Consider the following 16,482-nt stretch of genomic DNA (forward strand, 5'->3'; position numbering starts at 1 on the left):
ATTTTCTTTTTCAAAATGTTCGATTTTCAGACATATCAGGACCCATCGTCAAGGTGACCAGACTGACTCTGTGTTCCGATGAGGCACCCGGACCCTTCACCATCGACCTGACAGGTAAACCATCCCCTGAGCCACTTCTCTTATCACTACATAATCGCTGTACCTAAACCTTGACAAGTCAAGATTCATCACCAGCCGGACATTATCTGCAAAGCCTGTCTTCATTTCCATCACGGTGACACAAATTCCTGGAACACGTTTCGCCACCGGCCTGCATTTCATGAGCGGCGTGTCAATGAGGGACGCTTCATGTTTGCTTAGTGTGCAAAATCAGCAGGGAAAGGGTTTGAAGTGGTTGTCAGGGGAGCTGAGTAGAGGAAGTATGTGTGTGCACGTAGGTACACGCATGCGTGTGTGAGTGCGCGCTCGCTTGTTGTCCGAAAACAATGTGTTGGAGTGAAAAAAGTATAAAAAAAAACTGGATTCTCAAAGGAATATTGGAGTTCTGGCAATAAGTTAATGTGGAAATACTGAAAAAGAACAGGACTACAAGTTTGGGATCATCATTCCTTATTTGCATGCGTGTGTTTGTGTGTGTGTGTGTGTGTGTGTGTGTGTGTGTGTGTGTGTGTGTGTGTGTGTGTGTTTTTCCTTTTCCTGCACAACAGTATGTGCACCGTATTTTCTGCACTGTAAGGCGCATTGGATTATAAGGCGCACCTTCAATGAATGGCCTATTTTAAAGCTGTTTTCATATATAAGGCGCGCTGCATTATAAGGCGCATATAATAGAAGCTACAGCAGTGGCTGGGGTTACGTTATGTATCCACTAGATGAAGGTGCGCTTTGGGGAATGTCAACAAAACAGTCAGATAAGTCAGTCAAACTTATTAATAGAATAAAAACCAACGTTCTGACAACACCGTTCACTCCCAAAACAAGTTAGCGCATTCACAATACTGTATCGTACGTACCCGTAGCTTTTACCGGTATTTGCGCCGCCTTCATTGAAAGCAATTTGTTTCCAACTCCGTTTGTCTGAGTTCAAAGCTTTTTATAAAACGAAAGCACCGAGAAGGATCGCTTCTAAATTCATCGATGTTCATGTCGCTAGCTAGCGCTGTCGCCTTCATTCGACGCTCTCTGTTTGACAACCCGCTGTTCAAGTTTGTCCTCTAACTTTGTTTCCTCAGAAACTCTGTTTAGTCTTCTTTACTCGGCAGGTCATCTTGTCGCTTCCTCCACTTCCGTACTATTGATTCATTAATGTTGAATTTTGGGGTCTTTACACGCTCACCAGTGGTCTGGGACCGGAATTCCCCTTTACCGTTTTCACTGCTGCTACTTTGGTAGCCATAATTAACCAATGTTGATCCATATATAAGGCGCATTGGATTATAAGGCGCACTGTTAATTTTTGATAAAATGACAGGGTTTCAGGTGCGTCTTATAGTGCGAAAAATAAGGTACTTTGTTTTGGTCAATATTTCACGTCAAAAAGAGGAAGGTGTGTTTCTTTAGAAAAATCAGAGTTCTGTTCTTCAGCTGATCAGCTGTTTTTTTTTTCGGATTTTGGGAAACTGGGAGTCTGAGTGATTGAAAGCCAATCGCCGTTTTTTTGTGGAGGTGGTTTGGCCTGCTTTCAGGACGCACTTTGCTCAATGAAGGCTCTAGATAATGATTACCCCTTGCCTTGTCTTGGAAGTAGTACGTTAAAAAAGCCAAGTAACGTCTGGATGAACACACACGTTTTTGTTTGCCTTTAGCTCTTTTGAATTCACTCAGCTCCTCACAGAGACACGTTCTTTCCTTTGCCAAAAATGTCGGCTTTTAAAAAGCTCAGCAATGGATCTGGATAAAAGAAAGATCACTCAATTCGGCTACTCAGCTGCGTTTTCGAGAGTTTTGTTTGAAGTCTAGCATGAAGTCTCTTAAACTCGTGTTGTCTTCAGAAAAACTGAGCACGGCGTCTCATTTGAGCCGGATTTCGTCCTCAGAATTCGATAAGATGAGGCAGAAACGGAGCGGTAGATAAAAGCTGTGAGGCTGCCGGCGAAGAGTCAATGAAACACGACGGCGTTGACTCTTTCCTACTGTCTGCGGCAGATCTCTTTTTAACCAAAACAAGGCTATTGATATGCGAGGCCTCGCGGGACTGAAATAAAAGCGCCAATTATCATCTTCATCTCGGTTTCAGCCGAGAGCGGCGGTCATCGTCTCGCCATCAAACACGGAATAGAAAAACATGTCTAGAATCATGACGCTAAAAACAGCAGTACGCAGAAATGTATGCACACAGACACTTACTGGTGCTAAACTGTTTATTTAGGGATGAAAATCAGGATATCATGGCCAAGAGATGCTGCCTAACGTCATTATCATCTGCCTGGGGAGAAAAAATACGGACAGAAATACATGTTTTATGAGTGCAATAATTGTAAAAGGTTGCTATTTCAGGTGTATCACTTCTATATATTTTTTTTTGAACATTTATTAGAACAGGTTCCTTAACAGAGTCACACACATTCTTACAAAACCTCATAACAAGATACACATTATACTATACTGCTCAAAAAAATAAAAGGAACACTTGAACAACACAATGTAACTCCAAGTCAATCACACTTGTGTGAAATCATCGTGTCCACTCAGGAAGCAACACAGATTCATTTGGACTCGTTTTAAGGACATTACATCAAAGTTGGATCAGCCTGGAGTTTGTTTTTACACTTTAATTTTGAGTGTGATTCCTAATCCAGACCTCCATGGGTTGATACAATTGATTTCCATTGATCATTTTGGTGTGATTTTGTTGTCAGCACATTCAACTGTGTAAAGAGCAAAGTATTTCAAAAGAATATTTCATTCATTTAGATCTAGGATGTGTTTTTTAAGTGTTCCCTTTATTTTTTTGAGCAGTGTATATTCTTTATAGGTCACTTATTTCCTCACTAGTGCGCGAAAAAAAAAAAAAAAAAAAAAAATAAGATCAAATCAAAAAAAATAAATAAAAATAAATAAAACACAAAAAAAACCAAAAAAACAAAAAAAAAACATCTAACTCAGTCAAATAGAGATAATATCTTCAACTCTAATAATAGAAGAACTCTAAGCGAAAACACCTGGTTTTTCCTTAAATCGCTTGTTGATGCTGTACCCATAATAAATTGCTGTGGATCAATTGGTCTGTTTAATTTTAAAATCTCACTTATTTGTTTTTTTTACCTCTTCCCAGAATTTCATCAGTTTAGGGCCGTCCCAAAAAAATGTGGGAAAAGTCCCCCGTTATGCCACAGCCCCTCCAACACAGGCGAGAACAGTTAATATCATAAGAAGCTATTATCAAGGGAGTTTTAAAATACCTTATTCTTAACTTCCAGCTGAACTCCCTCCATGTTGGGCTGCTTAAACATTGTTGCCAGGGCGACCAAGAACTCTCCCGTTCTCCATCAGCAATCACGGCATTAGATTCCAGTTCCCACTTAGCTTTCACATCCAGTGTGTCCACTAAAGTGTCCATACGTATCCTGCCGTTTATATCACTTCTATATTAAGTGGCACATGACAAAGTGTGATACAAACAAATCCCTTGTATATTATGTGCAATAACGAGTGTATTGTCAACGCTCAATTCAAAACAACTATTCAATTCGGAGCTGTAGCTTTCGTTTTCTTGATTCGATTTTCTTTTTTAGACAAAACTGGACATTTATACTGATGTTTATTTGTGCATATTGAAAGGAAATCGAGTCAAGACCAATGTATGTGTTCCAATGTATGTCAAAGACTCATCCTCGCTCTTTGCTGCTCCGCAATAGTGGACATTAGAATAAAATAAAATCGTTCGAGAATTTCAACGGGTTCAATTCGGGTGTCCGATCGGGACGCCAGAAGTGGGTCGCAGATTCTCACCCGCTGCTAATTTGGCCGTGGAAATGCCAGAGGGTGTGTTTGAGAGCCGTCCAAATGATGGATGGATGATGGATGGATGACTTGCACGGGCTATTTCATCTGGCTTACATAAATAATTAACAAGGCTTAATGCAACATCCTGAATCAGTTAGGGTTAAATACTCATATTATTCCAGCCTAAAGAGCAATGTTGCTGCTGCTGCTGCTGCTGCTTTGGCCCATCTTTCGCTATTGTAAATCTGACAATAAGCAACGGCGCCATGAATATTAATCTACAAGATCAGTTTATGATGGGGTTATTTACCTTAGACGGGGTTCAATGTGTTTTCTCTGCTGCCTGGGGGAGAGCTACAGTACATAGGGATTTGTGTTTGAGCTTGTGTTGTTTAAAAGCCCAAAAGATGCGTGCGATAACCCCAAAGGCATCAAATAATGGTTTATTTTCATTATAGACTGGCTTCCCCCCTTCAGATTTTACAGCCCGGTGGAAGATTGATGATACATGTATATATTGACCCGGCCTGTGGAAAAATGTCTCTTCAAAATGACGAATGATTGAATGAAAATGACCGAGCAGCCGAGCGCTCGTCAGGTCGGCGGCACAGAAATAAACACTTCGGGTTATTATCTGTATAATGGTGTTCCCACGAGAATTCTCTTGTAAATATGAACATACGGAAAGAGAAATTGACTTTAAATGGGTTATTAATTATGAGCAAAACATTTGCAGGCATAAAAATTCAATCATAATGATGTCATTTGATTTCTTATTTAATATTAATTCATTTCAGTGGATAGGTTTGACTTTGACACCTCTCTGGTGGCTCAATTGAATTAGAGTAATGTCTCCAGGCATTTCTTTTCATGAAAGACTTATATATATAAAAAAAAAAAAAAGGAATAATTTTATCATTGGTGCCCACCCTCATTGAGGGAAAATAGAGTCACCTTCAGAAATGCTAAATGACAATTTACACTGTTTTTTTTTTTAATTTACCCACATTCTGTTTCCTCTAACCGAACTTAATTGTCGTAAACGTTCAGCAGATTATCAAATTGCTCTTGAAATAGTGTTTCTTGATCAAGAAAATGAACAACTCTCTTCCACACAGAAAAAAAAGAAAAGAAATATCCATCCATTTTCCTTTTCAGTGCTTGATAAGTAGCAGCAGGAGCTCATTTGATTCACATCATTTCTCTTCAAATATGACGGATGCGGCCGGGAAGGGCAGCGAAAAAATGATGAATGCCAAAAGGAAGACCAGGACCTTTTTTTTTTTTTTTTTTTAAATAATGATGAAAAAAAAAACAAATAAAACAAAATAATATTCAAATAAAGCTTATCATCTGTCACCAAGGTTATATCATTTCCTACCAAAATAACATCTTGATTTTTTGTCAGGCAGAGATCAAAATTGAGGTATAACAATAAAAATAGAAATAAAAATAAAAAAAAATAAAAAAAATAACAATAATCTGATCATTGGATGGTCATTAACAATGTGGTCATGACAACAGCTCCTGTTAGCTTTTTATATTAAAAAAATAGATAACTGAATAAAAGAAAATATATATGTATAAAATATATAATTAGTTTCTTATGTACAAAAATAAAATGATGAATAAAAGAAAATATATACGTATAAAATATATAATTAGTTTCTTATGTACACTTTTGACCTCTTGAACATCATGTCTGTATCAGCCCCTTATTAAAGCGTCATTTAGCTATAGATAACTGGTTTTATGTTTAAAAGATTTTTATGGTATTTAATTGTCATATCTAAATACATTTTTTTTTCCAGAATCTATAAAGAAAGGAATAATGGCCAGACCGCTACTTGCTATTTAGGTCACTTCATGAGGGTAAAAGGAATTTAGCCTAAACTTGGACAAATTAAAATATCATCAAAACAAACACAGATGCAACAATTAACTTTGTGATCCTTTTTTCTCTATTTTTCTGGTCAAATTTGAAAGCAGGTCCAGGCGGCCAATCTAACATTTCGCCATGAGTTGTTTCTTAAGATTTATTTGTAAAAATCATTATTATTTACTGTGATCAATTACTTTGATAAACTCAGAAAAGGCATCCCAGATCAAACGTGAATTCACATGTCACAGTTTTGTACGCAAACACCCAAAGCCATTGTTACCATCATTTCCGTTGCACAGAGTGTGTGTTTTATCTTCAGATGAAACTGTTCACAGTGCGGCTAAACTGTTTGCATTCTCTCGTCCCCGTGGCAACGGACAGGGTGCCGTAAATTAAGAATCAGACGTCAGAAAATTCATCAAACGCTGACGTCAAAGACATTCTCTTATATATACAGGATTGTCTCAGAAAATTAGAAAATTGCGATAAAGTTCTTTATCTTCTGTAATGCAATTACAAAAACAAAAATGTCATACATTCTGGATTCATTACAAATCACCTGAAATATCGCAAGCCTTTTATTATTTTAATATTGCTGATTATGGCTTACATCTTAAGAAAATTCAAAAAATTCTATCTCAAAATATTAGAATATCATGAAAAAGTAGTTTTTGTTTTTTAATTGCATTACAGAAAAAGAACTTTTATCACAGAATTCTAATTTTCTGAGACAGTTGTGTATTCTCCTGAGTGTACGACATGCGCGGCGGGTTCACTATCTTTGTATAAGTAAGAACCCACAAGAGTTGTGTTGCCTTGAGTCTTTGCCTGAAATAAACTTTTCAGAAAAATAAAATCTACTCGAGGTGTAAAAGGAAAAGAGCTTAAGAGTAAAATACATATATGATTGAAACCTCGAGTCTAAATCTGAAAGGACCCTTTTTGTTGGGGTGCTTATGAGTGCGCCCACAATCTATGATGAAAATTTGGATTTTGTCATCTTTCTTGGGGGTCATGAGCTTTTTATTGACAAACAAGGAACACGGCTCCCTTTTGCAATAATGAGATGTGAACATTGGAACAAATAATACAAAGTTAGAGTGGAAGAAAGATGATGTAAATACTTTAAAAAAAACAGGAATCCACACTCTCGGTCAGTGGTCTTGTTGACTGGGAGAGCCATAAAAGCCAAATATTTCTAAATTTATTTCATTAAGAGTCATATAGTATTTTTAACGTATAATAAATTAAATACGTATAAGAATAAGACTAGTTTTGTTTAAAAAGTTTATTAGGACAGCGTACAATTCCATTAAACACAGAGGCAGAGATGTTTGTACCGGAATTAAGGTCATAGTTAATTTCCATCTGTAGTCCTGGGACGACAATACAAATATAAAACTGTACAAATAGACAATATATATGAAATATACAAATAGGCAATAAAATAACTATACAATATATAAACAGGCATTAAAACAAGTACTTAAAATAAGTAAAATAAGAACAACTTTATTGATGTGCCAGAGTTACAAGAAAAATATAACAATAATGAATAATTGTAGAAAATTGTATTGACAGTGGAAAAAAAGAAAAAAAAAGGGAGAATAAGAAATACAAATAAACTATAAAGTGTCTTAAGTGACAAGTGAAAGATAAGGAGTGCACAAGAGTATGAAAAAATATTGTGCATGTATTACTTTTAATGCAACTTTTATTTGACCGCTTCATCAATGCAATTTTATCTCTGATTATTAGACATATTAGATATTAGACAAATGACTTTGTCCACGCAGCCTGCAATACGCGGTAATCATTTTCTTTTTTTTCTTTTCGCCATCTTTTCTGTTACAAGAATAAAGTAGTTGGGTATCTAATAAAGTTTATTTTTTCACCTTTACAATGACCCGGACAAGTTGTTTGTTCCCGGTTGACCCGTGAAATTTATGCGACACTCTAATTTCTGATTCCTTTCAAATGACAGTATTATGAAGAAATATCACAAGTATTATAAGATCGATTTCAAACTGTTTTTTTTTTCAACTCAAAATTGTCTGGGAGCCATATGCCATCACTGGAAGAGCCATAGGTTGCTCTAGATGCACGTCAGATGCATAAAAATGAGTTTTTTTGTTTTTTTTTTTCAATCTTAAACACTAGCAGTGACTGACTAAAACTGGAATTTCAAGTCTAATTGAGCTTAAATATGCAGAGACCAAGTATTTGGTAAAAAACAAACCATGCAGCATTCTCCTGTACATGTTTCAGTGTCACCACTGACAACACTCTCTCCTTCTAAAAACCCATAATTGGCAGTAAATGCGACCTTTGTGTTTTGTATAACCTGAAACCAAAAGCAAATGGATACAGACGGGTTTAATGGCACTAAGTGTCATCGGGCGATCCAAGCACAATCCAGAGACCCATTTTCCCCTTGAATGTACCCATTTACCCAACAACGCTAATGGGGTAACAACAGATTGGTGAGCGTGACAAGGAATAAAGAAAATCCACATTTTTTCCAAACCTTTTTTTGGTTATTTTTGAACAGGAAGACGAGACGATCCGAATCTATACCTATGATCAAATGAGTTATCAATGTGGATTTTATTTCCTGTGTTTTTTTGACATGTTGAGAATTGTTCCCTGATCGTTTGGGACGGAGTGGGTAACTGTTCACTTCAGACGCAAAAAAGATAAACTTGGGTTTGTAACTGTTAAAATGGGTCTCGGAGGACGGATTACATCATGTGCGCATTCGGCATCGTTGGACACGATCCCAGACTCGTCTCATCAAACCGACTGCGAAGACGGTTTTTGAACTAAAATTAGTCGCACCTCAAAACTGTCCATGATTGGGAGAAACCTTTTAAGAAACAAGCAGGCTCTGATTCTAAATTTGGCGAAACCTTTCATTTTTAATTTTCCAGCCCTGTATATTAAATACGCCGAATGTAGAAAACGTCGATCCCGTGTATCCTGTGTATTCTCGGCTTTCCGTCTCCAGCCTCGAAACGTCCTCGTCATATTTATCGATTCAATTCCTCTAATGCTCGCTCATTAGCTCCATCCTCCTCTGTCCGTAAGGAAGTACTCCAGACTAATGGTTGGTGTAAATTGAGGTTTAAAGTTATTGGGCCTGAGAATGCATTTCGGGTTGCTACGCTTTAACGTCGTACCAATATACCCCTTTTCTCCCGCGCTCGTACGAGTCTGCGGGGGATAAAAAAGAACGATAGATTTTAGTACGCTGTTCTAACGGTGCACTGTTTTACAAACACATTGCTCTAAATCCCAGCGGCCACTCCCACCGCAAAGCCGCGAGGAATATCGGTCTCCTCTGGATCGTCCTCCTCCAGGGAGGAAAATTGGTTTCGTCGAGGTTTGACTTTTGTGCGGCGGAATCTGCGACTGTAGGTCAGTTCAATCTCTCAAAAAAAACCTCCCTCTGGACGAGCGCTTGCGAATAAAGCGCATTTTTCCCTGGTTTGTGACGGAGTGCGAATCACATGTAGCAAACAAGACGGACCAAAATGTCCAGTCCAAGTCAAGATGCCGAACTCTTCTACCCTCCTCTTCTGCTTTGCAGGCTATTTAACTTTCTGCTGGGAAACAATATGGAAATCAGCATATTTTCTTCGTTTTCTAAGCCGCCCTAGAGTTTGCTTGAATCCCTACACGGTAAAACCACCTCTTATGTGATCCGTGCACGACTAGGCTTTTTTTCAACAGGGACTCAAGCTGCTGTCCTTACAAAAATAAGAACAACTTTATTTATCCTGAAGGAAATTCTTGTGCCAGAGTTCCAAGAAAAATATAACAATAATAAATAATAGTAGAGAATTGTATAAATAGTCAAAAATTTTAAAAAAGTAAAGAAAAACAAGTGAAAAACTATAAAGTGTCGTAGGTACCAAGTGAAACATAAGGAGTGCACAAGAGTATGAAAAAATATTGTACATGTAGCTGTTGTGAAAAATTGCAGTTATGAATATATATACAGATAAATTATTACAATTTACAGTAAGTGGGTGAGATTTTTTTTTTTTTAGGTTTAAAATTAAAGATTCCCTGCGGCTGAAGGGAGATGAATTAAAAAGTCTGGAGGGCGAGTTAGTCTTGCAGATACCAGAGCTGATTGGCTATCAGACTTTTTAATTCCTCTTCCCTCAGCTACATCTTCAAATCTTTGTAGTTAAGACCTTAAAATAATTAAGACAATTTATATTTCATTGTATTTCTTATTCTTCCTCCTTCCTACTATTATCTATTACTGTTATGTTTTTGCTTGAAACTCTGGCACAACAATTTCCTTCGGGATAAATAAAGTTGTTCTCATCTCTCATTTGCAAGACGATGTGATGAATCAGAACCAGAACCAGATCGAATATACGGTTTAATATTCAATGTTGGCGTCATCACACAATGGCGGGATCACATTTCTGCAGTGGTTTCGTGAAAGGTGACACCAAACGTAACCTATTGACCGTCGTTTCTGTTTACCGTCGTTGTTTATGCAGGTGACCTCGACAGTATTAAGGAGAACACGTTCACTTTGAAGGAAGGAGTGAAATACAGAATAAAGATACACTTTAAGGTAAGAAGGACGGACACATCACAAGGGTGCGGGAAGGATGTTGACATTCGCCGGCTGTCGATGGAAAAACGCATCCGCCGTGGATGATCCAGACAGAGATAGAGAATTTGAACAACCCCGAAACATCACTTCAGAAGCACCATCGTATCTAATATATGTTTTCAGTCTTGTTTGACTCTTGAGAACTGAGTCCTGTATCAGCTGCATATTATTACTAGGATGGAGGATTAGTGGTTAGCATTGTTGCTCCATAAGCTCCGGGTTTAATCCGTGATATCAGAACCACGATGTCCCTGTCAGTGGCTCTGACTGGAGCTCTGGTAGAAATAGATAAATAAAATACGCATCATTTTACTTCATTTAATACATCATTTCTAACCATTTTTGATCATTGCAATCTTGGAGATTTACATGCTGAAACACAAATGAATACATTACAAATCAAAAGACAAATGAACAAATAAATGAGAGTTTTATTTTGTTAAAATACAATTGCATTAGTCAATTTAGCCTTATGGACAGAATATTATTAGTGCGGGATTAAGAATTCAAGCTATGTTACCTATTTTGCAGAAGTTAAAAGGTAAGTTTGAATGACCATTACGCTGAATTTAGGAAAAAGGAAGACAGCCAGGGAACAGCAATTTAACATGACTTAAATTCTGCTCCGGTGTAATAATCAGCTCCATTGCCGTATTTTAAAGCAGCATCCACCAAACAATCGCCCGTTCAACAACCAAACCCATTTTTCATCCTATTTTTAGCTGAATAGAATAAGCGTGGAAATGATAAGATGCCAACTCGCAGGCGCATATTGTTTTGTGTAATATACAATATTACAGCGGGTGATGTACAATTTGAAGAATACACACTGAATTGTCTGGCTTGAGAAAGTGGGTCTCATTCAGTCAAACAAGGAATGGCTGAACAGGATGGTGTGGGTTTAGAAAATACAGATGTAGCTTTGGTTAGAGGAAAAAAAAAAACAAGCATGCAAACAAATGTGAGCTCCATGTAGAAAGAAAAAAAGGGAAAAATTACAACACACACAATAGGTGTCTGTTAATTATAGGGCAGGGGCATTACTGCGTTAATTTCTCAGTTAATTCATTTAAGAAAAATGAATGCATTTTAATCGCAATTTCATTTGCCCCTGCGGGATGTTTCTCAGTTCACCGGTTGCACCGATGCAACGCGATAGCACGATGGACCGGGCAAATAAGCAGACGATAGTTGAAGGGAAATTTAAATATAAGACCATACCAGATGGAAATATAAACAAAATTCTCTTCTTTACACTTTATGCGGGAATAAGTTTATATATTATAGGGGCGCCAAACTGCGCACGGAGCTTGCATGCAGGGTGGTGAAGCCAACTTTGCTGCAGAAGATAAGAGAATCGCTAATACGAGCAGGAACAAAATGTCGAACTCCAAGTCAGATAAGATAAGATAAGATAAGACAAGATAAGATAAGATACGAACAACTTTATTAATCCCGAAGGAAATTGTTGTGCCAGAGTTACAGAAAAATATAACAGTAATAAATAATAAAAAGAAAAAGGCAGAATTAGAAATAAAAATAAACTATAAACTATAAAGTGTCTCAGTGAAACTATAAAGTGTCTTAGTAAACAAGTGATAAAACTTTAAGTGTCTTAGTAACAAGTGAGGTAAGGAGTGCACAATAGTATGATAAAAGGAAAAATTGTAGTGTAGCTGAAATATTGCACAGTTCTGAATATTGCACAGTGAAATGAAATATTGCACAGATAAGTTGACTAATTCACCGGTGAATCGCTCTTCTCTGTGGTGGAAGATCAAGACTCACAAGAGGCGCCTCAGATCAATTTAGCTGGTGAGAATTGCAAAGTGCCGTACAGAAAAGTAACGTCAAAACAAATCCTGCTGCTGGATGAGGATGGCGAAGTACAACAGATCGGGTTGAAAATACCCACAAATGCGTTTTCTGCACTCGTCTATCGTCAAGTTGAGGCTCAGTCATTTACCCGACAAATTTAAATTTCTCTTTTCTAGCATCAAACATTGAAGTGTGATTAATTTCGACTAATTTATTAGATTAATTGTTGTAAACAAGCCCAAATCCCGGTTAACCGAGATAAACTGTGTATGCAGGTAAACAGAGAAATTGTTGCTGGCTTGAAGTACCATCATGTGATCAGCAGGAAAGGAATAATTGGTAAGTTTGCATCAACTTTATCTGTATTTCCACATCATTGTATGTAAGATACAATCATTGAGCAGGATATTCTGCATATTTCATACTTTTAAATGATACATGGTGATACATACCGTAATTTCCGGACCATTGAGCGCACCTCAATAAAAAAGTCCATATATTAGCCGCATCGTTGTTTACGTGAAAAAAGTCGCGCCTTATCCTCGGGAAATTACGGTAATCAGTTCTGGAATTATTTGTGGTTTGTGACATTTTGAGCAATTCATATTCCAGTGTGCAGAAAGTGAAAAAAAACAGACATAATGTGCAGGTGCTTTCACTGTAGATCTGATTTGACCAAAGCGCTAAAGGTTTTAAATCTCACTCACTTCCTACCAGGAGGTTTTTTTTTCCCGGCGTTTGCAGATGGTCTACGGGGACACGTTTCTAGCTCTCCTGCCCATGCAGGACTGCAAAGACGTTTAGCAGCAGAATATTTGAAAGTCAGAAATGACTCGGGTGGTCGGTGGTCGACCTCTTTGCTGTTTTTACTGTAATTTAAGGGGCGTCGGAACGTAAACATTCTGCAAGTGTCAGGACTATAAAACACCGAACATTGATGCCAAACATATTTTTCTTTATATATACTGCTCAAAAAAATAAAGGGAACACTTGAACAACACAATGTAACTCCAAGTCAATCCCACTTGTGTGAAATCATAGTGTCCACTCAGGAAGCAACACAGATTCATTTTGACTTGTTTTAAGGACATTACATCAAAGTTGGATCAGCCTGGAGTTTGTTTTTACACTTTAATTTTGAGTGTGATACCCAATCCAGACCTCCATGGGTTGATACAATTGATTTCCATCGATCATTTTGGTGTGATTTTGTCGTCGGCACATTCAACTGTGTAAAGAGCAAAGTATTTCATATGAATATTTCATTCATTTAGATCTAGGATGTGTTTTTTAAGTGTTCCCTTTATTTTTTTGAGCAGTGTATATAGGCAGAAACATCAGAACTGAGTCACATAGTAGTAAAAATACATTTGTCCATTTTTTTTCTCTTGTCAAATCTGCCCGCAGTGGACAAGGTGTCCTACATGGTGGGAAGTTACGGCCCACGTGCGGAAGAGCACGAGTTCGTCTCCCCGCTCGACGAGGCGCCTAAGGGCATGATGTCACGCGGCCACTACGAAATCAAATCCCACTTCGTCGACGACGACAAGAACGTCTACCTATCCTGGGAATGGAACCTGGACATCAAGAAGGACTGGGACAACTAGCGGGAGAAAGCGAGGGAGGCATTCTCCTCCCGTCTCCAGGTTCTTCTCGTCCCCTCCTTTCTCCCTCGATTTTGCTCTGCTTCAACTCATCCTGTAAGAGCAGCTTTGCAAAGGCGTGACAGCCGTACCTCTCCCCTCTCTTCCGCCTCATACCCAACCCACCGAGTGTTTTCATATCTATAACCCGTCTATCCTGTTATCCACGCGGTGAAGCTTTTAAAGAATTTCATTCGCCTCTCTCTCTCCGTCTTTCTCCCTCTCCCCCTTCCCCATCAAACATACACACTTATCTTCATTCAGCAGTCGTGGGCTGCGAGCCATTAAAGGTAATCCATCTGAGGTGAAAAGAGAAACACAATATGTACATGGGAAAGTCCTGTAATGACTTGTAAAGTGAAATTGAGAACTCTGAGTGCAGTGGATGCTGCTGTTGTGGCCGTTTTCCAGAAGCCTGCAAATTCACAAAGAAGGGAGATACTCCTAACGTTGTTGGGTGTTCTGTTAGAGAATGAAGAATGCAGTAAAACTGAATGTTACATTCCCGAAGAGGAGAAAAATGGAAAAAAGAATGTACATTAATGAATAATATACCGTCTCGGCATAGGCTTCCACTATCTAAATCGATCGTATGAAATTTCAGCAGCTTCGTCTTAGTGAACAGAAAAACAAAGGACGTAACGTTGACCTTGTTGACATTCGTTCACTTTCCCAATTTCAAGCGTACTGTTTTTTTTTTCAGTTTTGAACTTTATTTAAAGCACATTTTTGAGTCCGTGTCATATTCATCTGTCACAGTTTATAATTCAAGGATTCTTTTCGCGTCACGATTTTGATCATGCAGTCACCGTTTTTGTCATTTTTTTTTTCTCCTTTCTCGGCTTGACTTAATTCGCCTGAGGTTTCGGCCGAGGAGAAGCACCTCGCACATAATTACCCAAACTATTTCAAATGTCCGCGTTTTAAATTGCTCTCCGGCAAAAACCGTTTCTTTAAGTCGCCGCGGAGCAATCAGAAAGAACCGACTGATGAAAAACTGGCTGAACTGTGTATATTGTAGAAAGACATGCATGTATGTCCTTTAGGGTTGATGCTATTCACTCCTTAAAATCAACAAAATCAGATCCGTCTAAACAACTCAATATCAAGGGATGATTTAATTAGCCTTAAAAAAAAAGAAAAAAAAAAACGTCATAATGTTGTTAGATATGATATTGTCATTGTTGATGTACATATCGAACATTGAAACATTTATTTGAAATAGTTGTGATATAAGACTAACTGTAAATGTCGGCTTGTTGGGTGTTGCATGGCGTAGCAAGATCATCGCTTCCTTTTTTATGACTTTATTGTAAAATACATGTGATTTAAAAAAATAAATAAACAAAAAAAAAAAAAAAGTATCGATGCAACATTTAGATGTCATTGGTTCCAATATTCTGATATTCTGCTGAAATAGTATTTCTCTTGATACTTTTAAGAGGATGGATATCTGGAACTAGCTGTTGGTTGGTAATAATAAAGTGCTGAAAATTTGAATCTTGGTGTCACATATCCTGTATATTTTAATAAAGGCGAGTTAAAGAACCAATCATTTGTCTCCTTTGAATACACATAGTCAAAGGAGAGAAATCTGTTTTAAAAACGCTCGGAGGGCATCGTTTTTTGCTTCTCATCAACCGTTGCCACTGTGTCGCTGTTGCTGCCGCGCATGATAAGAGTACTAAGAGCCTGATCCAAGGATTTATTCTGCACAAAAATATACACGTAAAAATATCTATATTTCAATCCCATGACACCAACATTGACAGACGATTCAGATGTGCTGCATTATTATCGTAGAAAATCAAATCAATTGTTCATGTAAATAAATCAGATGTATCCATGTAGGGTCAGTTTACCTCTATCTGCTAATTTAGGCTCATATAACTGTCATGTACAAATTGAATAAAATTAGATAAATCTCCTGTGCTACTGAGATGCCTTTGTAAGAGGAAATAACGTTATAATAAAGCGCCGCTATATGTATTTAAACAGGTCAAACTCAGTTTAGCTCATCCGACCCCGTCTGTGTTTTAGTCTTTTCGTCTAGTTGATTTAGCGATTACATCCATTTTAGGATCTACTTCAACAAAATTAATTCGGCTTGTCTTGGCCTAATAATAGCAGGAATAGAAAACAAACCCGACAATGAATGAATGCAAGTCCTCTGCGCTCTCACTTTTCAATCAAACCCGTGGATATATAACCTAGTATGACTGCGCGGCGGCATTCCAACCGGAATATCGTCCATGTTCGACTCGACCTGTTTCGACTTGGGGTAATAATTCCTTCGCTGTTTTTTTACGCGAAGGGATGGTCACCCAACAATTCTCTCCCGGTTACGTAAGACCTTCTGTGATCCTTGATTGACATTGTCGGTATGATGATGATGTTTTGCATCGTCATCGGAAAAGGAGCGCGAAGCCACACTATTATCCTCACAGGAACATCAATAATCCATTAAGCGCACGTTGCTGTTGATTTAATGTGACGTAGATACGGTTCTCCTAATGTTCCCGAGCTGTTTTTCTTCAGAACAGAATCCGAGTAGCGTTATCGGTCTGGTCGCCATGACACCGGTACTTATCCCC

At 37.9% G+C, this 16,482-nt stretch overlaps 1 protein-coding gene across 2 annotated transcripts in view; it reads left to right on the top strand.

Moving 5' to 3' along the window:
- The window catches only part of LOC147230712 (rho GDP-dissociation inhibitor 2-like), a 33,114-nt gene extending 17,673 nt beyond the window's left edge, over window positions 1-15,441 (top strand). For both annotated transcript variants that reach the window (XM_086154202.1, XM_086154201.1), the window contains exons 3-6: window positions 31-114; window positions 10,309-10,385; window positions 12,521-12,584; window positions 13,653-15,441. In XM_086154202.1, coding sequence (XP_086010328.1) covers window positions 31-114; window positions 10,309-10,385; window positions 12,521-12,584; window positions 13,653-13,852 — 425 coding nt within the window. In that variant the 3' untranslated portion in view covers window positions 13,853-15,441. The remainder of the gene's footprint in view (window positions 1-30; window positions 115-10,308; window positions 10,386-12,520; window positions 12,585-13,652) is intronic.
- Window positions 15,442-16,482: the final 1,041 nt, after the last annotated feature.

This window comes from Fistularia commersonii, chromosome 10 (assembly GCF_037954325.1).
Source record: "Fistularia commersonii isolate RoL2024-O1a breed Wild chromosome 10, RoL_Fcom_v1.0, whole genome shotgun sequence".
NCBI classification, from domain to species: Eukaryota; Metazoa; Chordata; class Actinopteri; order Syngnathiformes; family Fistulariidae; genus Fistularia; species Fistularia commersonii.